At 45.9% G+C, this 23,080-nt stretch overlaps 2 protein-coding genes across 3 annotated transcripts; one reads left to right on the top strand and one right to left on the bottom strand.

Moving 5' to 3' along the window:
• Positions 1-1,692: 1,692 nt before the first annotated feature.
• Positions 1,693-11,675, bottom strand: htr2aa (5-hydroxytryptamine (serotonin) receptor 2A, genome duplicate a). The gene is made up of 3 exons (XM_077580922.1): positions 10,815-11,675; positions 5,825-6,025; positions 1,693-4,534 (listed from the first exon to the last, which is right to left on the bottom strand). Exons 1-3 carry the CDS (start codon positions 11,221-11,223, stop codon positions 3,735-3,737), a joined length of 1,410 nt encoding a protein of 469 aa, XP_077437048.1. The 5' UTR covers positions 11,224-11,675; the 3' UTR covers positions 1,693-3,734.
• A 7,073-nt stretch (positions 11,676-18,748) lies between these two features.
• Positions 18,749-22,614, top strand: esd (esterase D/formylglutathione hydrolase). Of its 2 annotated transcripts, XM_077579424.1 has the most exons (9): positions 18,749-18,905; positions 19,875-19,942; positions 20,070-20,158; positions 20,967-21,065; positions 21,134-21,258; positions 21,339-21,458; positions 21,818-21,916; positions 22,149-22,316; positions 22,437-22,614. In XM_077579424.1, the coding sequence occupies exons 2-9, from the start codon at positions 19,875-19,877 to the stop codon at positions 22,515-22,517; spliced, it is 849 nt and encodes a 282-aa protein (XP_077435550.1). In that variant the 5' UTR covers positions 18,749-18,905; the 3' UTR covers positions 22,518-22,614. The 2 variants fall into 2 exon arrangements, with proteins under 2 accessions (XP_077435550.1, XP_077435551.1); XM_077579425.1 differs by lacking the exon at positions 22,437-22,614 and having other exon boundaries at positions 22,004-22,151.
• The last annotated feature ends 466 nt before the right edge of the window (positions 22,615-23,080 follow it).

Raw genomic sequence — 23,080 nt, 5'->3', positions numbered from 1 at the left:
ACATTCCCTATTTGGATTGAGCAGCTTGTGGGCAAAATGCGGGCGAGGTGTTTTTTTTGTGTGCCTCGTTGTTGACGAGCGATGACAGCCGGTCATTAACCAAAGATGAAAACATCCGCAGTGTAAAAAAACCCAAAAGCAACAACCCACACAAGCACACGCACAATGGACGTGTGATATGCTGTGGCTCCTCCCACCAGTTATTTATGATAACCAGCACCTTGCACAATAGAAATAAATTGAATTAGAATGAAGTAAGTAATCCACAAAGTCAAAAGAAAAGGTCCACAGGACGCATAGACGCATGCTGCACATGCACGGGTTAAGTCCATGTCATGTGGCGCCGCTCGCCATTTAGTCACAATAACGCTCACCTTGCACAATAGAAATGAGACTAGAAATAATCCACAGTCAAAAGTCTTGTGCGTGCATGCACAAGAAAAAAAAAAGTCCACAGTCTACTCAGCGCTTGCACTTTAGACCTGCTTTCATACGATGACTGTGTTTGTTCCTCTCACCAGTTCTACATTTCCGAGTGCCACAACCTTGCACAGTAGAAATGAATGAATCCAAAGTCTACTGCATGGTGCCGCCTCTTTCCTCTTCTTTTGAAAAATGTCACCTGCTGTGGTTTGTTTTGCGAGGTGGCCACATCTCCCAATTTCCTTTGTTTATTGCCCGTCGTACTCGTTGTTGGCTCTCTGGATCTCCTCATCTCGGTGATGGATGTGGATCATTTTGCTCTCCACAGAACCAAAGCACTTTCCAAGTAAAAACCTTCCCGGAGCTTCGAGGAAACTCTTTTATACTCCCTTTGACTTTATTGCGCAACGTAGCTACAGGGGCTAGCTGAGGTTTTTATGCATGATGGTGTGAATCACTCCGATGCTCATTTCTATTGTGCAAGGAGGCTGTTCTCATGAATAAGTGGTGAGCACAACGGTCACATTATTTATATGATGTGTAGATTACATGCACACACAATTTTGCGTCATTTGGGCTTTCTTTTTTATTGGATAGATTATTTCTAGTGGTTATGTTTACGTCTATTGTGCAACATGGCTTTTTTATATCCAAATCATTGGAGAAAGGACTTGTCACATTATCTGCCACACTTCCCTCATATGCATGTCAGTGTGCAATGATTTTTTTGATGTTGAAATTTTTATTACCGTGGGATAAACGCATTGAGATGCAAAATCTCGTTTCTTTTTCAAGCCTTTTGTTCATTTCTATTGTGCAAGGTGGCTGTTATGATAAATAACTGCTGAGAGGCACCATTGCATTCAATTTTCGGCATTGTAACAGATTTTTTTTTATGACTTTGTGGATTATTTCTATAGGCCTTGTGTTCATTTCTATTGTGCAATTATGGTAAATAACTGACAAAGAGACGTCGGGCCCATTTGCTTACATGACTGTTGATGATTTCTAGTGTTGATTTCTATTGTGCAATGTTGACTCGGGAAGGTAGAAAAGTTAGCCTGGCGAGCCAAACTGGGCAGGCGGCCATAGACAGCGATTCGGACCAATCAAATATGTGTATTTGCGTGACGTGGTCTTGGTGAGCAACGTCACTCTTCAGCCATCACGTTTTTCCCGCAACAACGACATAAGTCATTGACGATTGGCTAGTAACCATCTTGGATTTTTCTCCGCAAAAACGAGTGGCTTTTCTGGCGTCACGTCCGCTCTTCGTTCATTGGTTCCCTCCACTGCGTTAGCTCAGGTTTGCCCCGCCTCCAAAATGCCACTGCTATGCCGGAAAGTCAGTCTGGATTTGCAGGCTATAGAAAAGTGGCACGGACAAAAGTATTGGGACACGCTCGCAGCTTTTTCCTGCTTTGAACGTGTGGACTGAAAAAGAACAAAATGACTTGCTGCAGGTGAGTCGGCGTCCCGTGGGCCAGATGACTCTCACTCACCTTCATCCTCTTCTTCCTCCTCCTGCGCGTTGACCTTTCTTTGCTTCCCCCCCCGCCGGATCGTCTCATTTGTCGTCTCGGCGGGCACTTTTTCCAAAATGTCCCTCACGACATTCAGTGTTTTCTCAACTTGACAAACTGCTGCTAATTGTAGCAAATCCTAGCGGCGGACGGTAAATAACAAATCCCGACAATGTTTTTCCTTTTGTTTGTTTTTTTCCAAGCACACACGTGTGATGTGTGGCGAAACGCACACTAACTTTGCTGAGTAACTGTAATCGTATCTAAGATCGGTTCCGACTGACAACCTCTGTTGTTTTTCATGTTTCTTGGACGGGTTGAGTTCAGGGTTCGCGTTTCAAAGTAGAACTCCGAGCCTCGCTTTGTCTTCTAAGTTGGCAGAAGAGTAAACACGTGTCCAACTTTTCTTTCTTGGCATTTGACAAAAATAAAGACGCAGGGACGGCCAGCTCCTTTCATCTTTTTTTTTTCTCATCGTCAAAGTCCAAGTCATCAATCTCGCTGACGTTTTGTCCACCGTCCGTCTCACTGCAAGTGAAAAGGGAATTTCCTCGCGCCATATGAAAGAAACGGACGCCAGCAACATCTGGCACAATTTGCTTTTTTTCACATCATGAACATATTTCACACAAGACTTATTGTCAACATTCACATATTTTGGTAAAATATCACCTTTTTTTTTTTTTTACACGATTCAAAAACAAACTTGCCAATCTCTCGCTCTTTTTTTTCTTTCAAGCAAAATTCTCACAATCTCAAGTTTTGGCAATTCAACATTTTTGCACAATTTCCAATTTTGGTACAATTCACATTTTTGACACAATTAGCAGTTTTTGTCTTAATTACATTTTTTTTGTACAGTTTGTATTTTTGACACATTTCTCATGTGTTTTGACACATTTGGGTAAAATTACTCCTACTTATTTTTGGCACAAACAGGAATATATATTAAATATGACATCATATGGAAAGAAAATACAAATAACTGATTGTTGCTATTTGTTACAATAGCAGCTGGTAGCATGTTAGCAATTGCAATTTGAAAATGATACTAGAATTGCCCAAAACCCGTACGGCTTGCTATGTGTTAGCATAACAACTGTTAGCATGACTTTTTTATTTTAAATGCTAGCCAGAATTTGAGGAAATGCAACCTTGGGCAGGATGAATGTTTCCAATGCTATTGCTTAGCTAATGCTAACCATGTTTAGGCTGTGCTTGAGTGCAGTGGGCTCAAACAAAAGCCCACTTCGATGGGTAGAGTTAGTTGACTGTCAAATGCTAATACTAATGCAATGCTTAGCTAATTTTAATGCTAATCTTGTTTGGGCTGTGCTTGGTGTTTAACATGGTTTTGTTTTTAAAGAAGAAATGTGAACAGCACAATCCCCCCCCCACCCCCTTACAACCATAAATATGATTGAGATATAATAATGCTAAAGCTAATGTTAAGCTCGTTAAAGTGCTAATCATGTTTGGCTTGTGCACTATGTTGTATTATTTAACAGTGAGAATCAAGAATAAAATCCTGCTTAGATGGGCAGTGTGAAATAGGCTAAAGTTTAAAGGGAGGAGCTAATGCTACCGCTAATTGGGCTGTGCTTGCTATTTGCATGTGACAATGAGAACTTGTGACCAAATAAGTTTGGATAAGAGACGCTTTTCAAGCATAGATGGGCTTATTGAATGAGGTTCACAGCTCAGTGCTAATGCTAAGCTAATGCTAACCATGTCCGGGCTGTGCTTGTCGTGCATAGTTGTCGTCGGTGATCGTTTATAGCTCGCCGCTCACACGCGGCTCTCGTCCCCACCTCCCGTCTTTGGGTCCCGTCGTCGCGGTTCTTTTTCCCGGCGGGTAAAGGAGAAATCGCGGCGCGGGGCTCCGTTGCGAATGCCCTCGATGGAGGGGTACGCCATGGGGGGGATGGTGTTGACCAGGATGAGCTGCAGCGGCTTTTTGGCGGGCGGCGCGTAGCGGCAGCGCAGGTAGCGCAGGAAGGCGGCGCGGTACGTCTTGTTGAACAGCGTGTACACCAACGGGTTGACGGCGGACGACAGGTAGCCCACCCACACAAACACGTTGAGCAGGCCCCCCATGAGGGCGGCGTCGCAGGCCGGCGCCTGGCACGCCGCCACCAGCACGTTGGTGATGAAGAAGGGGCACCACATGACCACAAAGAGGAAGAAGACCACGCCCAGCACCTTGGACGCCTTCTGCTCGTTACTGATGGACTGCATGGTGCGCCGGCCAAAGAGGGCCGCCGCCGGACCGCCGCCGCCGCCGCCGCCCGCTTCCCGCCGCACCAGCTTCTCGGACGACAGCGAGGCCTGCGGGAAGAAGCCCAGCGTGAAGGCGGCGGCGGCGCCCCACTTGGGCCGCGGCACCAGCCGGTCCAGGCAAAGCGTGGCCTCGTTGCGCAGGGCCCGGATGGTCAGGAAGTAGCTGACCACCATGATGGTGAGCGGCACGAAGAAGGCCACGAAGGAGCCGGCCAGCACGAAGCTGTCGTCCGTCAGCAGGCAGCTGCCGTCCTTGAACACCTTGGATTGGTCGCGCAGTCCCATCACCGGGATGGGCGTGGAGATGCCTGCGCATGGGAAGGAAAAGCGCCGGGGATATTCATAGTCACGTCACAAGTACCCATGCAACAAGAACGGTCGTATTAAACGAGAACTTTCATTGCTATTTCAAAGCTCCAGATTTTCTTCATCTCAGTTTGAAAAGAAAGCTGTTGACAACTTATTTGGATTGATAAAAGGGTGCACACACGAGTGTGAACAATAGCGACATCAGCGTCGACGCTAGCGCTAACGCAGCACAGCAAGTGTCTGACGGTCGCCGTGGCAACCGAGCTGATGCTATCCTTTGCCGGCTTGCGCAAGAGGATTCTTCTTCTTCAACAACAAATTGTTGCTGATGATGGCCGCGCTCTCATAACGGTGACTAAAAATGACTAAAGCATATTCAATATTTGCAACTGCGGGGAAATGAAAACCATCTGTGTCTCAACAGACGCGTATTCGACACACACGGCAACTGCGCTTATGCTGTCAAGCCGGACCATCTGTGTGTGTGTGTGTGTGTGCGTGCGTGCGTGTGTGCGTGCTCGAACGGCGGCAGACAGACGGCCCGGTGGTCTCCAGTGGGAGCGCTACGCTGGCTCATCTTGTAGATGGAAGTTGACCAAGGGGATACAACTGTAGCCCGCACACACACGTACTAAAAAATACTGCGCACTCCTGTTCACATGCCGGGTTTGTGTTAGACCGAGATAAAGCATATTTAAAATGATTCTGTCACTCAGTTTGAACATTTCACCTTTTTTAAGTACATTACAACGCACCTCCTTTGTGTGATTATGGCAATGCTAAGCTAGGAGTGTCAAAGTCGGCGCCTTCCGTGGCTTTGGACAATAAGAAAAGGATGCCGGCATTGTGCACAACGCTGTATAACCACGACAGGGGAAGTAGGAATAACATTTCACAGGGGAAAAAAGAAAGAATGTGTCACCTAGTAACTTACTAAAAATGCTAACATGCTAATATTTGGTATGTTAATACATGGCTCACCCCATAAGTGGCCAATGTTTCTAAGGCGAAATGCTAAAATGCTAACATGTTAAGCCTGCGTTGTCTGTGTGCGGTGCAAACAGCTGTTATGCTAACATATAGCAAGAAAGTGACTTCGGTGAAAACGTCTTTTTAAGAATTAGAATTTCAGATGTGAATAGCTAACATACTAATAGTTTATATGTTAATACATGGCTTGGTAACCTGAGAAAGCACTAACATTGTACCCCATAATTGGCTAATATGGACTGCTAAAATGCTAACATGCTAAGTGAGTTTCGTGTGCATGAACGTATGTTAGCACTTGCCCGCCGAGATGGTCCACACGGCCACGATCTTCATGCGGGCCTTGGTGCGAGAGTTGAAGCGGCTGTGGTGGATGGGGTTGCGGATGGCGATGTAGCGGTCCAGCGAGATGGCGCACAGGTGCATGATGGACGCCGTGGAGAACAGCACGTCCAGGTAGATCCACACGGGACACAGCTCTGATGGCAGAGGCCAGCCGTAATCTGGACAGATCACAGGTCACGTCCTCAAATGGTAACATGCGAACTGATACGGCGCTGACATTTAACTTGGCAAATTGATAAGCTTTACTTCATAGTCAGTGGTTTGCAACCTTAAAATCTCACACAGATCGAAGTTTAGGCAGGCACATGGCAGAGCATGGTAAAAAAAAAAAAGAAAGGAAAAAAAGTATTTGCTGCAGTTGGTAGAAAGCTTGTGCCGTCATTGTGAGAAAAGATGACGCAGTTAAAAAATGTTTTTGTTTTTTTTTCCAAATGTGTGGGACAGCCGTCTCAAAACTCATTTTAGTCACAGCTGCAAAAATGTGTGAGCTGTAGCTAACGGGATTTATTGGGCCTTAGGATGATGACATTTCAAGAGGCCCCAAAATAGCCCTTGAGCCATAACGAGCAGATGTGGGAGGCGCTTATGAACAATTAATGTCACACAACATGTCGGAGGCTTCCGCTGCCTCGTTAGCGAGGACTCGTTAGGACGGAAACAAACGGCGCGACCTTCGCTAGCGGCAACATCCAGCCGAGCGGTTTTTGGCGGCACATTTAACAGATGAGGTTTTCTCCCCCCCCCCCAATGTAATGACACGTTTGCTCTATATGATTTATTTGGTTGTCATTATGAGATCGATTTTTCAAAAATGATTTCCAGTTGAATCCATTCAGTAGAAACTTGATTTGTACGTATGCCGAATGCATCGTGACGTAGAACGGCAGCCGGCTCGCTACCCAGCGATGCCAAACGGATATAAAGGAAGTCGGGTAAGCCTCGTAGCGTTGCTAAAGAAACGACGTCACCCTCCCCCGTCTTCTGGGAAATGAGGAGTGAGGAAATGCCACCATCAGGCCCTGTTTATTCTCATTTGCATATTTAAATGGGGGCGTGGAGAGTCTGGTGTGCCAACGTGTGCGTTCAATTCCGCGTTGATTGAGATTAAGGTAAGGAATGCCTTTGAATTCATGTTTATGCACATGAATCGGGATTATTATTTTTTTGTGCGTGCGGCGTTTCCTGGTTTTGGCCGTATGCTGGTTTTCTGTATGAAACCCACTCAAGTCCTTCTACACGGGGCCTCTGAAGCGTAAGGAGCTTCAAACGTTTGTCAGCTGCTTTGGAATTCAAGCGCAGAACGACATGAAATTAGGCGGGAACCGAGCCACCAAAAAGCCGTGTTTGCCAAAACACAGGAAATCTGCCATTTTCATTCGAAGAGACCATTTTAAGGTCATTTTGCCATTTCAGCCCCCGAGTTTCGTTTTGCAACGTGATATTTGGTAGACTTGTCTGTCATGATTAGAAACACGCACAAAAAAGTAGCTGAATTATGATTGAATTATGAAAGTTGGTCTTTAATGTTATATTGATTGAACCCACGCAAATGTCCCCAAAACACAGCAAATTTGCCTTTTGGGTTTGGAGCGGCCATTTTGTATTAAAAAATGAGCCCAGATTTTGTCGGATTGCGAGCAAGTTTGCGTCATCGGATTGACAGATGGTCGCCACAAACGTGGGGAATTTGGAATTTCCTGCGTGAGCCGCTGCGCTCTTTTATCGCACGCTTGTCTGATTTGTTGGCTTCATTAAGCGGGACGCACAAAATGAAAACACGCCAAAGGACGCCTTCCAATTTGCTTATGAACGTCATCCTGCCGAAGTTTATTCCCTCCGCCGCACGCTTATTTCCCCCGTTCGTCAGCGCCAGCACAAAAGAAACAGCCAATGACTCAAATGCGGCCAAAGCCCGCCAAAGCGCCAGCTCGTAAACAGCGGCGGCCCCCCGAAGAGATTACGGCGTGCTGGTTGCCATGGCAGCACTCAAAGTGGACGGCGTGCGTTTGGATGATGTTCTCCAAGGACACAACGTCTCAGATGTTCTTTCTCGGCACAACATGCTCCAAAGTGGAAACGAAAAAGTGGAGAATACCGTTCGCAAAAATCAGGACTTTTGATGTCCGGATGCCGATATTTTCTCACCAAAAGACTTTTTTCAGAAAATCATTTTGAAATATACACCGTTTCCTTCCACAAATATGTTTTTGCATGAAATAAATGTTTTTTTTTGTACACACTCCTCTCATCACCATAAAAACAAACAAACAAACCTCAAAAATATTTTTTGGTGAGGAAATACATTTGATTTTGTAACCAAAAATCATACAACTTTTAGCAACTTTTTCAGAAAAATTTGGGGTAAATAAATGACTTTTTTCCATGATAATGTCCAACTTTTTTTCCCCCTTGAAAACATAGTTCTTTTTTTCTGAAAAAGATCAACCTGTTTGGCGGGAAATTATAGTATTTCTTTGTAAATTTAGCTGCTTTCTAAAATAAATGCGACTTTCTGGACAACTTTTTTTCCCCGACAATTTAGCTATCAAGTTCAAACGTGACCATTTTTTGAAATATATGACTTTTCAAACAAGTATTCTCTCGAAAATATTCAACCTTTGCCAGAAATGAGTAAGTTAATCTTAAAAATATTTTTTCTCTCTCATAGAAACACGTGACTGTCGTCTAATTGATAAATACACGATCCATTTCCCACATTTTCTCGGGTGCTTTTCTCTCAAAATGTCTGTCATTGTTGATGCATGGGCTATTTTGGCAAGTGCATGCCATATTAATAAGACACCTGGAGCCCCCCCCCCACCCCTGCAAAAAACACAACAAGAAAAACAAAGAGCAGCATAATATGTCTCCTTTGATGTGGCGGGTCTTCTCCCGGGTTCGAAGAAGCGGTTTGTGGGGCTTGCTAATTGCACCGCACGCGTGTTTTGTTGTTGTTTTGTCTAATGACTTGTTTGTCCTCCTTAAAGAGCCTCATCAGCGCCGCCGGCTCCTGCTTCTTCTTTTCTCCTCATTCGTGGACTCGGCTTTTGTTCTCTGTGCAAGCTTTAGTGTTTTCTCCATCCAAAAGGAAAAGATCCGAAGTCCTGCTCATCATGCCGGTGATTATTCAAGCAAAACCGCTCCAATAGTGTTGACTTCTTAAGACGGCAAACGAATCCGTCACGAGTGAACCTCGAACCGCCACTTTTCACGCCGTGGTCTTGGATTTGTGTCGTCGTGAGCCGACTCGTCAGCTGTTGCTGAAAAAGATGTGGAAGCTTTTGTGGACTGTGAGGGGAAGAAAGCCTGCAGGCTGCGGCCATAACCTTGCCCCCCCCCCCCTCCCCCGCATGCTGTCTTCATGAACCTGAATTGGATTAAGCCCACCTTATTAAAACATCTTTTTTTCAAACCCGCTCCCAGACCAGACGTCATCTGGCGGACAAAACAAATAGGAAGGAAAAGGCTCACAGTGTTCTTGTCGAATCTCTCAAAATGGACAAGCCTGCTTTGAAAAGTGGCAGGAAGTTCAAATCAAGTGAGCAATACTTTTAATTAGACACCCAAACGTACGGGAATAGTTGGACAGCTCATGAAATAGTTAATACGTCGTGCGGCGAAGTCCATCTGGGCAGCGTGTCGGCGTCTCTCGTTACTTTGCTGTTGGCTTCTCTCGCGCCACCGTAACGACCAACGGAGGGCGTTTGTCAAATTGGTCCCCGGAGAGAAAAACTGCCCAGCTAGCTTAGCGCTAGCTTAGCGCTAGCTAGGATGAAACGGCTACGACAAGAAAAAGGATGGATTGGCTGGGGTGCGACGAGGGATCCATGTGCTTAAGGTAAGCGACTTCACATCAAAAAGGAAACGTTTTTGCAAATCGGCTTTTAGGGGCCTCGTACGAGTCCTGGTGTTTATATTTGGTTGTCGCAAACAGCCTCGACTTCTGATGTCAACTTCAGTTTGCTGTTAAAAGAATGTACGCTGAAGCTCACTTTTGGTGGCCAAACCCGGCCGCCAATCGAGATCATCTGCATGTAATATATATATATATATATATATATATATATATATGCGTTTCAGTCGTCTCCCTTCCAAGCATTCTGCAGAGCGCAAATCAGGCTTTTGATGTCGTATGAATCGCATGCGTGCAGACGAGCGTTCGCAAAACCCATCGCATTCATATCCGATTTATATCCACATATAAAAGAGGCCCAGGTCTGGTGTGAAAAAATTGGAATTGTAGCGTTCACACACCATGAAAAAAGCCGATACTAAATCGGAATTGAGCTGCAGTGTGACAACACGCATGTTTTCCGACTATGGGAGGAAGTCGGAACCAAACGTGTGGAGAACACGCAAACTTGACATCGAATTTCTTAGAAGACTATCTTTGTCTTCCGCGTGTTCGTTGTTGTTCGGGTTGAGAGAATGTTGATTTTCTGAATACAGACTGGAGATCGGTGAACAGGTCCTTCGAAGGATTTATTTGACAGAATATTCTGGACACAGCAAGTTACAGACAAATGGCTGCAGTTTCTCTCCGCTCGTGTGTCTTTACGGCCGACTCCCAGCATTCTTATTCTCATACTGTATGTTGAAGAGCAGTATCGTAAAAACCCCAAACCCTTAAGCCCCCTTTTGCCCCCAGCCCTGACCGACCCATTGATGTGGAAACAGACGAGGTCCTTTAGACATGGTGACATGAGCAGAAATTGTGACAGCACTTACAAAGACACATCCACAGATAAAAGTTCTACTGAGGAAATAAGTCCATTAAAACAGTTACGACTAAATCTAGGCAGAAGAATCTCAACAAAAGCCGCCACCAAGATTCCGATCCTGAACCTGAAAAGTGTACGGCAGTCGTTGCAACCAACGAATCCAGCGCGCTGCCTCAATTCCGCTTTGTTGCCAAACGAAGTCACCAAATGTGGGTTGACCGCTTACCGTAGAGGATGGTCACCATGGAGACGGGCATGACCAACATGCCCAGCAGCATGTCCGCCACAGCCAAAGACATCAGGAAGTAGTTGGTTGCGTTCTGCAGCTTCTTCTCCAAAGACACGGCCAGGATGACCAGGATGTTGCCCGTCACCGTCACGCCGATCGCCGCCAGGATCAGCAGCGCCGCCCAGTGTTTGCCCGCCGTATCCGCCGCCGTGTCCAGCGCCTCCTGGTCGGAGCCGTTGCCCACGTAGGAGCGCCCGTCGTGGCTGGCGTTGGCGGGGCCCGGCTGGAACCCGTGCGGGGGCCGCGGGTTGGACTCCAGGAGCTGCGGGGGGGTGGCGACCGCCAGCGTTTGAGAAATGAGCTCTGACACATTGACGCCGCCGCCGCCGCCGCAGCGCAGGTTCATGGTGTTAGCGGCCGCTCAGGGTCTGGGGAACGGGTCGAACCTGGCCGTGTTTGGCTCTCCGAAAGCCCGGTTGTCGCTTGCTGGAAGCCAGCGGGCCATTTTGGGGGAAATGTCAACAAAAATCAAGTCTCCGAGGACACTGTTGAATGTTTAAAGTAGAACGACCCGGATAAATGCATGTTGATGCAACTGCCGAGGACGTACTGATTATTGCCGGTCTTCGTCCTCGCTTGTTGGATTCATTTCAAGACACGTTTGTTTTCCCTCCACTCGCAAGACATTTCAATCGTAATCCAGAGTTTTCTTGAAACTTTATCCGAAATATCCGGCACAAGGGAGATCTTTTCCTACCTTCCTACCGATACGTGCGTCCTTGCCGTCTCGACCCTCACCTGATGCTCGGGGGGGACTTTGCCAAAAACCTCAAATAATCCTTCAGAAGCGTCTCGTCCGAGGAGGTTTTGGGGGGGGGGGGGGGCAATCCAAAGGGAACGAGGAGAGCCGGGATGGTTTTGTGCTTGTCGTCTCCTTGGCGCTGTCACTGGCTCTTTGCGCTCTCAACTAGGAGCCCCCCCGAGTCGCCCCCCGCCTCGTCCCCCCCCCCCCCGCCTCCTGTTCCCTCCCTCCATCGCTTGCTCCCTCTCGCTCTCTTCTACTCGGCGTCACCGCGCGAGCGCTCGCTGCGGTCGCACGAATCAACGTTTAGCTCGTCTCTCGGCTGCACGTCTGTGCCGGGAAAATCCTCGGTCTCAAAATGCGAGGCACCGGCGGGGGGCTCTCGTGGTCATTTGCATGGCGGTGGTCCGATAAGTTGACGTGTCCGTTAAAAGGTGTACTTTTCGTTTGGTTTCAGGAAAGCTTCAGAGAAGACGAGTTCCCGTAAAGCAAGTTCGGTGCTGCGCTTGTCTGACCGCTTTCATTTGTTTGGTGCTCGTAACTCAAGCACTCATTTTTCCCCATTGAAACGATGTCTTTTGTGGGGTTCGGGTCTGAGGTTACATCTTTGGCATCTTCCTCTCAACAGTTCATGATTCGGTTTTACGTTTGGGTTCATCATCCGGTTTAGGCTTTGGGACTAGTTTTAGAATGTTAGTGGTAGAGTCCATTTAAGGTCAAGCTTAGCTGCCAAAGTCAGGCTTGACCAAACTCTAACCCTAAACTTAACCTTAATTGCGAATCTCGTATATTTGAAGTATATATTTATAGGCCGACTGGAATCCTCTGGGAATCGTACGCATAAATCGAGTCAATTCACGTTGTGTATTTGTTAGAGTTATTTTAAGTACAAGTCGACTTAAGCATTGTACAAACATACACGTCTTTTTTAGGTCTTCATTATAAACCTTTTTTTTTTATTAAGACCCAGGCAGACAAAAAAAAAAAAATCATGCAGAGTTCAGTCAAAAAATCTGACATTTATTGAAGCATTTCAGACTGAAAAGCTTTGAGGACGCCTTGAAAAATGGTAACATCAAAAAGCACGAAAGCACGAACGCGGCACATCTGAGCTTTTTAAGTGGAAGCAAATCGATTCCAAAACAACACGAGCCCATCAAGATGTGAAACAATAAAGACGGCGGCCGGAGATGACGAGCGGCGCGACCGAACGGCCGTCGTCGCGCCGCGACAATCAGCCGAGGCTCGCCACCGACGGCAATAAAAATGCCGGCAGCAAAGCTGATTGCCGCCACTTCAAAAGCAACAAAGTCTTCAATCACGACGCAATTCCGCGAGCCGCTTTCAGCAAATCTCGGCCTCCTTGTGTCGGATCGTCGGCGAGCGGGATCGAGAAATATTCATATCAACTCGGAGACTTGATGGGATCCGAATTCCTTGCGCGTTCAGAACCATCTTCTTGGATTTCGTGGATCTTGAAGGAAGGCTGCAGCAGAGATTCAAGGTTGGAGCCAAAAATGCGACGGCACAACACCATGGCTTTGGCACTCGAACCTCCAACCTTCTTTGAAGTGGACGCAAACCCTAAACCGTGGACACACATCCTTTTAACCTCCTCACCCACAGCTCTAAACCCAAACTCATTCGAATCAGCTTGGCCTTGTCAGGGGGGGACGCTTTGAGTTGGGTTTTAGGAGGGTTCGAGTTTGGGGAGGTGAACCTCACCTCACTAACTTTTGCGATGACTACCGTTTATTGAACAAAACTCTCACTAGCATAATGTGATCACGCCCCCTCCTCAGGAAAACTCAACTTCAAAACTAGGAAATCTGTCTGGGCTGACAGTCGGGTTCGGGTTCGGGTTCGGCCGGTTGGAAGTCCCATTTGTGGTTTGGATTCGAGTTAGTGGAGTCGGGTCAGGGTGAGAACGGTGATCAAGCTCAAAAAACATTTCCTCTCCTCAGTTTGATGACCAGAATGTGATCCCTGCGAGTGAAGCACTTGATTCTTATGGGAAGGACAAAAATGGACCGGCGCCGCTTGTGTCGCGCGCACAAACCACACGCTCCGAGTCCACCAGAATTGGAGCGAGGTTGACATCAACAAACACTTTGCATTCATCGAACGTTCTTGTTTTTTTACTTAAACTCGGTCCATTCAAATGTATTTATTCCATTTTCAACTGTAATGATGTCAAAATACTGATCAAATAAACATACGAGTTTGTGTTATTTGAATAAATAATTGCTAAACCTTCATGAATACGTTTAGAAATATCACCACATTATAATGAACATAAATGATATGTATTTATTTTGATGACATCATAAAATGATGAAATGAACCCACGCTGAGTGCAGCAGGAAGTCCGTGAAGCAAACATCCTCGAGGTGTCGTTATCCAGCCGGACTTCCTGCATCCGTCTGACCCTTCCCCGTCCGTCCGTCCGTCCGTCCGTCCGCCCGTCCGTCCGTCCCTCCGTCCGCCCGCCCGCTTTTCCCTCCTCCAAGAGTCTCGCTTTCTTCTGACACCGGATCCAAGATCCAACGCACGCGCAGAGTCAACAAAATGAGTTCTCGAGACGGCAGCGCTTCTTGACTCACGGTTGATGTGGTTCTTGCTTTTTGATTTAGTTCTTGACTTGGTTCTCAATGAAGTCTTGAACTGTTCTTGACCTCAGTGCTTGCTGAGTTCTTGTTGCGGTTCTTAACTTGCCTCTCATCTTGGTTCTTGAAGGTTTTCCTTTATTTATGAGCAGGTTCTTCATTGTTTCTGACTGCCTCCATTGTTTGGGTCTTGACTGGTTCTTGGCCTCGTTCTTATATGGTTCAAAATAAAGTTCTTCATGTAGTCCTTCACTTGGTTCTTGACTCAGATTTTCTTTCTTTGCTGCTTTTGAGGTTGTTTTTTTCCCCTTATTTGGTTCTTGGTGTGTGTCTTGTCTTGGTTTTTATGGCTTCTTGGCTGGTTCTCGAGCCCGGTTCTTGGTTCTTTGCTTGGCTTTTTCTCTTGATTTGGTCCATGATGTGATTTTTGCCAGTTTTTTAAAATATATATTTTTTTACCTTGGTTCAAAACGGTTGACGCTGGTTTGTAACTCGGTTGTTGACTTGAAAAGGAGGACAAATGACGTCTCTGCAAAAGGTCACTTGTGTCGATATATATTATTGATTTATTATCGGTGTGTGTGTTCGGTGGTGTTGCAGCGGTTATGTAAGGTTTGAACCTGTGTTGCGTATTTATCACAGTCGTTTCCTCCTCCCTCCCCCCGACTTCCTCCAAATACCATCTGTCAATCAAGCCCCTCAGATGACTCATCTGTGTGTCTGTGTGTGTGTGTGTGTGTGTGTGTACACACACGAGTTACCACGGCAACTGTGACACCAGCATTAAGCCCGCTGACCTGTCACGCCCAAGAACTATGTTTAAAAAGCAAGCAAACGCCAGACTGCGGTCCCGGATCACTCTGTGGCACAGACCTCATTTTAGGGTCCCAAACCTGGTCCGGGTGGACAAGTTTGATATGAAACGGCGGGTTCACGTCTTTCCTGATGCGTTTGTTTGTTTGTTTTTGTTCCCAGAAGGCAACAAGGCCTTCTTGGTTGAACCCTCCTGTTAGGTGGACTTCTCCGGAAGAGCAATAATGTTCCCGGGTCAGTCTGACCCGGCCTATATTGAACGATAGGAAGCGCATTCCACTCAACTTTATTAACTGATTTCATTACAAATCTTTGCAACGGCAAATGAAAGGACTTTGAAATGTGTGACGACTCTGATAATGAATTTTACAGCTGATGACAATGCAAATATGTTCACATTTCATTGGGAAAAAGTATTCATTTGTTGTTCTTAAACTTTCAATCGGGTCAATCTGACCCGAGCTGTACCTAATGTTACAAAAGTATTCCGATAAAGGTTATGAACCATTTTGAATAAAAAATCTTAATTGATGAGACGTTTCATCGCAAAACAACCAAATGTTGTCATTATTGGCTTTTGTTCCTATTATTATTATTTTTTTGTGGCTATATTTTGTTTTTTCTTTGTTGTCTTGATTGTGTCTCATCAGGCTTGATGATGTCCACCTGTGCTTGTCGTCCCGGTCCCTGGTGTCATCCAATCAGCTCCCTCAGCCACCTGTGTCTTGTCCAGGTGCTGCTCGTTGTCTCGTCAACTTGTTTGTATTTACTTTCTCTGCTTTCCTTCTTGTCGGGTTTTGGTCCAGTCTTGTCAATGTTGTTCCTTTTGTGTTCCCTTTGTTGCTTCTTGTTCTTTTTTTTTTTTTAATTTTGGATGTTCTTTTTTTTGGGCTGTTCAAGCACCTTGTTATTATTAAATGTCAATTCCCGAGCATTCCTGCCTCAAATCTGTGCTTGTCTGCTTTTGGGTCTTCATCCCCAGCTTGACAAAATGTTATAAAAGCGTTCCAATAAACATGAACATTTTAATTGAAAATGTCAACGTAAACAATTTTTGTATGTCAATGAGGTGTTTCATAGCTAAATAAATAAATAAATACTTTTTCACTCTGAAATGGGTCAATTTGACTCCGAAGGTTTAGCATTCCAAAATCAACCCAATGTGAAGTTTTACAACAAAAATCTATTGGGTCAGTTTGATCCTGCAAATGCTCAACGTTCCGACAGCATCCAGGAAAACCTTCTTCATTTTTTAACGGTTTCCATTGCAAATATGTCAAAATGAAACTTTTTTTTTTTTTGTCTGTCGGTGCGAAGTTTAGTAACAAAAAGCTAACATTTGTTCTTGAACTTTCAAATGGATCATTTTGACCAACAACACAACAGGAGGGCTCAGCATTGGAAAAATGTTTGTTTTTGTAGTAGGCAACGGTTCAGGAAGACGTTTTGTTCTGTACTTGGTTTTCTTCTCAACGGATTTCGCGACTCATCTCGTGCGCCGTTTGGATTTCACCGTCTCGTGTCTTGCGTTTGACTTTGAGCGCCGCTTCTTGAACTCAGCGCGACGCTATCGCGCAAGCTGTCGGACGAATTCAAGGTGCGCGATGACACGTGGTCAGCGCGGACTTGGATATGAATGGACCGTCGATACGTCCCCCGCGGCGGAAGCCAGACGGTAGCCATCTTACGTTGCCACTCTTACTGACAACTTGTGTTTTGTTTTGTTTTCTCTCGTGAGTGTGTGAGAGTGCGTTTTCTGCTGGGATGCCTGCGTGGAGTTACGAGAGCCAAATTAACTGTTTGCATCTCAAAGCTTCACGTTCATGAATTGTGACTTTTACCGCAAATTTGTTCCTGATGGGCTTTACTGTTGCTTGATTGTTGATGGCTCTGACAAGATGATGCAGACAAATCTTTCAGGAGCAACTTAGAAGAGAAAATGACAAGTCGTTGTCTTAGCAATGAAATGTAGCCTACATGTTTCTCTTTTCCCAGACTCGTACCCGCTTGCAATTTCACCGCAGAGGCAGAAAAGAATGTGAAAACGCTGCAGAGAAATGAATGTTAAAGTTAAGAGGCCTTTTTGAGTGGCAATCTAAGATGGCCGCCAGTGGCTTGGCTTCTCCCAAAGGCGAGTAAGCGCCAATGCTAACAAAGCGGACGGCGACTTTTCATTTGGCAGCCATTTCTGCGCATGCGTCAACGCCGTCCACGTGAAGTTTGGCCCGCGCGGCCGCATTCTTCAACGGAGCCGTCGGTAAGCCGGCGGATGTTTGAGCCGGAAGGCAAACCAAGAAAAACTCTGGCGCCATCCAACTCGTCATCATGAGAAACCAGATGGAATCAGAAGCGCACGCAGGCCGCCGTCAAACATCCGCAGCGCACAAAAGGCAACTTTCAACTTGATTGGATTTCTTCTTGAAGGAGCTTCTCATTTTCAGCGCTGACCCGACTGCCGACGAGTGACGCTTTCCGAGTCGCCTTTCAAACCAGGGATGAGGGTTCAAGTCAACAAAAAAGTGTCCCGCACGATGACGTCACATTTGACCTGATGGGAACTTTCTTAATCGACATCAGAACAACTGGAGCGTTTGCGTGCCGCTCAGAACACTAAAGTCCAATTTAATGAAAGGCTCAAACACTTCATGCCCGGCCAGTTCACACGCACGCGCACGTGTACACGTGGAAGTGAGTGTGTGCGCAAAACGTGCCAACAATCCTGTGTTTGTGAGCGTGTTTTAAAATCTCCATAAATCATCTTGTGTGTGTGAAACATTGCACTAATTCAGTGTGCTCACGCACGTGTGTGTGTGCGCGCGTGCGCATCCACCTGTTGGCAGCGCAGTGTGGCAGCAGTTGCCACGGCAACCGCCGCTGTCACTCTACATGGCGGCCATTGTGATTGGACGCCCGATCCCTGTCATTGGCCAACGCACCAGAGGTCACCCGCTTTGAAAGACACGCCAGGGTCGGGTTTTAAGTTAGTCTTACAAATGAGGGTTTTCAAGTCTAATTTGAAACTTTAGCTGTGTTGACCACCTTGAGTTGAAACAAGGGCTCCAAGTCCTAATTTGAAACCCAACCCCAGTTTAATATGCTAACTTGAAACTCAAACAGACACTCACAAAGAAAAAAACAACAACCTTAATTATGTTAATCACACTAATTTAAAACCATAATCCGGGTTAAAAACCCAAACCAACGTCCATCCTCATTTTTTTTCAACTTTTCAACTTTCAAATACAACAGAGTGTGCGCGTGTGTGTGAGAGTGATGGACGGAATGACCTCCCACCCCAGGGTGCTTAACTCAAGGCCCCTGAGAAAGTTTATTTTGCTTTGGTGGCGCCCTCGTGTGGCTGAGCCTGGATGCACCCTCGTGGCTCTTTCATGTTCCAGGCATTTATCGTGTAAAAAACAACTCACAAATAATAATACCAATAATGATAATAATAATAATACACATATGAAAAAAAAATCCAGAGTTAACTGCCTCCAAACACATCTTCAATAATCATTTTGAAGGCAACTTCAAGTGGAAAAGGATTTTTTTGTTATCAAATCGAGAGTGTACACTGTGAGGCGGAAGTGCTAACCAGTCGTTCACCCTACTTCCACAATTGGGTTAAGTTTCTAGTGTATTTAGTCCATTCAAAATAAAACTACTGTAGGTGACCTCTACTGCCATCTGCTGGCCGGACAACATTTTCTCAGCTGCGACGTATATGGGGCGGGGCCGGCGTGTGACGTCACGACGTCATCCAGAAGCACGCACCCGGACTTGTGGACTCTTGGCTGCATGTGTCGAAGCTAAAAGCGGACATTTGCAAGCCACACGCTGACGACAAAAATACGATATTTGATCAAGGTACGTTCCAGGCAGCTGAAAGTCGAATGTTGAACGTCATCCCCGAGCAGCGAGGCGTTTATTCACAAAAGAAGCTCACTTTTTATATGCAGCGCCCACCGAAGTAGCGCCCCGTCCAGTCCGCGCGACACTCGCGCTGAAAACTCGCCGTTTTTCATAGTTTTGCTGCTTCTGAACCAATCTCACTTGCTGCTCGGCGAAACTCGACGCTGATCGCCTTCTGCAAACGATTCTCGGCAATTCGGCGGCGCTGTGGCTTTTCTATTTGCGCTACAGATTGCTTGAATGTATCGCTTTGCAAGACAATCAACCGCTATTTTTGATCGGACGCTCCACTTGCTAAATTGTTACAAAATGTTAATAAATAAATGTTGTTTATGCGACTCGCGGGCCGACATTGCTCGTCCCAGCTTTGCACCTGCCAACGCATATAAAGGTGTGTAGTCAAAGGTTAAGGTCACACACTCACAACATTGTTATATCAAGTCCAACATCCAAATTAACTATATAGGTTTTAACTCACAGTAAGAATAGTAATTATAGCAATAATAATTCATAATAATACCAATGCATATATTTGTGGGGACTGGGGTCAAGTTGTAATTCACAAGTTAAAAAATATGCACAGGTTCAAAATTAAGCAGCAATGTTAAAAAAATACATAAAATAAAGCACTATTGCTGTCACCGATGTCCAACATGAAACACTAATGACACTTAGTGGCAGAAAAATGACCTCAACGCAAATCAATGTGTCACACTCCTTTTTACACAACAGTACATCTTTTTAATTTTAATGTTAAATAACTTTATGAATTACTATGAAATTACTCCATCAATGAACTAAAGAGACAATCTTTGTATTAGGTTGCCATATATATATATATTTTTTTTTTTTTTTTTTTGGGGTGTGTGTGTGTGAAAATGTCACAAAAGCTATTATTAATGTAGTGCTCGTCTTCACCATCAGATGGCGCTCACTCAGGTGTCGTCCAACAAGTGTGCGGGAGGTTTCCAGAAGGTCTTTGAACATGACAGGTGAAGCGTCTGCAGCTAACTTTGGCTAGTAGCTGACACGGCCTTCTTGGTGGTCTTCTTGGTTTTCGTCTTCTTCCTCCTCATGTTGTTGTTGTTGTTGTTGTTGTTGTTGTTGTTGTTCCTGCAGCGTGGAGCTGAAGTGCAAAATGAAGTTTGCCGTCTTCCTGCCGCCCAAAGCGGAGACGCACAAGTGTCCCGTCCTGTACTGGCTCTCAGGTTTTTGGCTTTGGTTTGGATTAGCGTCGAAACTTTTAGGCATTAATTAGCTTGTCCAAAAAAAATTCCCTATTTGGTCAACTGACATCCAATGTGTTGGGCTCCCTCTAGTGGTACAAAAATGACTTTACAAGTACAGTTAAACTTTGGTTATTGTTTTATTTCACTTTTTTTGTGCAAGACATTTGAATTGCTATCATCAATATTTTTCTATCTTTAGCTCAACTTTATTTATAGAGCACTTTAAAAAGAGTTGGAGGGAAAAAAGTCATTAGGTTATTTGATTTTTATGCTCCCGCATAATACTTTGGATTTTCATCGTTCAAATTTCCCCCAAATTCACGTCTTCCGGGGTATTCATCGTCTGATCCCACATCACTTACAGCATCGGCACAATTTAATGTTCAATATCAACTTTTCATTTTCAATGGGACTGACATTGAACTTTTTCCACGTCCCACTTTCCCGGGTTCAAGTGTTCTTTTTAGTCATTTATCTTTCAACTACAATACATTTTTGTCATTTTCAGTTTTCACATCATTTATTTTTCAATTGTCTTCTTAGCATTCCGCTTTCAGCATTCCGCTTTCAGCATTCCCACGCCATTTCTGCAGAAATTGCACTTCGTCAAGTTTGAAAGAATGTTGCTTGCTTTAGTGTAAGTGATTGATTTGAATTTTCCCCCCCGAAATGAGCAATGTTATTTTATTAGCCAGATAAATGAAATTTGCGCTGAAATTCTGACAGGCGAACGTCAGGACAGCTGGTTTAGTTGTTTGTTTTTTCCGGGTCCTGCGTTGTGCGGCAGGCCTGACGTGCAGCGAGCAGAACTTCATCACCAAGGCGGGAAGTCAGCTGGCCGCGGCGGAGGACGGCATCATCGTCGTCGCGCCCGACACCAGCCCACGTATGCTCACGTGCACGCGCACGCACGCACGCGCGCACGTGTGAAGTTCGGCCACGTGTCGTTCGCAGGCGGCTGCGGCGTAGAGGGCGAGGACGACAGCTGGGACTTGGGCACCGGCGCCGGTTTCTACGTGGACGCCACCCAGGAGCCGTGGAAGAGCAACTACCGCATGTACTCCTACGTCACTCAGGAGGTGCGACACCACAACGCCGTCCTCAAAACAAAAAGTCATGCTGGGATGTTTTTTTTGGGGTTTTTTTGTGCCGCTTTCAGCTGCCCAAAGTGATCAACAGCAACTTCCCCGCCGACCCTGACCGGATGTCCGTCAGCGGCCACTCCATGGGCGGCCACGGGGCGCTCATCTGTGCCCTCAAGAACCCCGGGAAGTACAAGGTGGGCCAACAACAAGCGTTCCAAATAATCCATGTGGACCCTTTGATTGGCCGATAATATCCAATCCCCCCCCCCCCCACCCTTTCTTGCTGCCCTTTAGAGGCGGGACTTTTCCAGCGCTTTCCTTTTTTTTCCCACGTTTGAAAAATTCTTGGGTTGACCTCAACACTCTAATCTGTTTTGGTGGGGAGGGGCTGCTTGAAATAGTTGATATAACACTTGGAATTTCATATTTGTGGAGTTTTAATCACGTCCTTGATATTGAAGAAGAATTGATATTCCATAATGAATCGACATTGTGAAAACTGGAAGTGGACTGTATTGAAGAAATTGCAATGGCTCCATTTTGTTCTGGTCAGGCCGTGTCTGCGTTTGCTCCCATCTGCAATCCCGTGCAGTGCCCGTGGGGGCAGAAAGCGTTCGCCGCCTACCTCGGTCCTGACCGCGCCGCCTGGGAGGTAAAAGCGCCGTGACCTTTTCCTGAGCGCCGAACCTTCCGCGCTTGGTTTGGTTTCGCTCATTCACCGGCAACGTTTGAATTGAAGGCTCGCACCGTTTTGTGGACTTGCACGAGCGGCAGCCAAGGGTCCAAAGTTTCCAGTCGAGGAAACCAAAACGTCTTTGGCGGTGAATGAGCGAATCCAAATTTGCCGGCAACACTAACGCGGCCTGGCGCCGACCTCCCCCAAGGCCTACGACGCCACGGCCCTGGCTGCCAGCTACTCGGGCCCGCAACTGGACATCCTGGTGGACCAGGGCCGCGACGACCAGTTCCTGTCGGCCGGCCAGTTGCTGCCCGACAACTTGATCGCCGTCTGCTCCGACAAGAAGATCCCCGTCGTCTTCCGCCTGCAGCCCGTTAGTGCAATTCAGACCACAAAGTCACACATTGCTGCAAAATGGAGTGGATCCAAATCAATCGTCAATTATGAAAAAGTCGATTTTAGTGATCACTTACTGTCAATTCTTCTCTGTCAGGGTTACGACCACAGCTACTTCTTCATCTACTCCTTCGTCAACGATCATATCAAGCATCACGCCAAGTTCCTCAACGCCTGAACAACTTGTCAGCACTGCAGCCAGCTAGCCACAGTTAGCATGTTAGCATGCTAACGCATCTTTTGTTGCGCAATAAAAACGTTCTGCTTCTTCTTCATTGGATCAGTGTTTGTGTAGCGCCCTCTAGCGCCAAACCAAAAGTGCTGAAGTGGTTTGGGAACAAAAGAATGCCGAATGCAGTTTTTGTTTGTTTGTTTGTTTACTTGCAGTGATCAAACACTTTTTGTATGTACAAGAAGCTCCACAGCAGTTAAGGCGCGTTAAAGGGACTTTTCATGCATCAACAACAATAAAAAGCCTTCATCAAAATAGTCCAAATACATTTGCTCCCCGTTGGATTCCAAACCAAACAAAAACAAGTGAAGGTATTTACACAACTTTTTGTTTTTATAAAAGTTTTTCTTTAGTGTCACAGTCAAAAAGAAAAAGAAAACATAAATACAAAAGTTAAAGTGCCGATAAAGTGTCAGTTGTCTTTATTGCTGTAAGGGTGCAAAAAAAAAAAAAAAAAACTTGCAAGGAAGTGTTGAAAAATTCCATTTTTAATGCCACGTGCAGAGTTT

This window comes from Vanacampus margaritifer, chromosome 11 (genome assembly GCF_051991255.1).
Source record: "Vanacampus margaritifer isolate UIUO_Vmar chromosome 11, RoL_Vmar_1.0, whole genome shotgun sequence".
Lineage (NCBI taxonomy): Eukaryota > Metazoa > Chordata > Actinopteri > Syngnathiformes > Syngnathidae > Vanacampus > Vanacampus margaritifer.
This window is presented reverse-complemented; position numbering and strand designations above follow the sequence as displayed.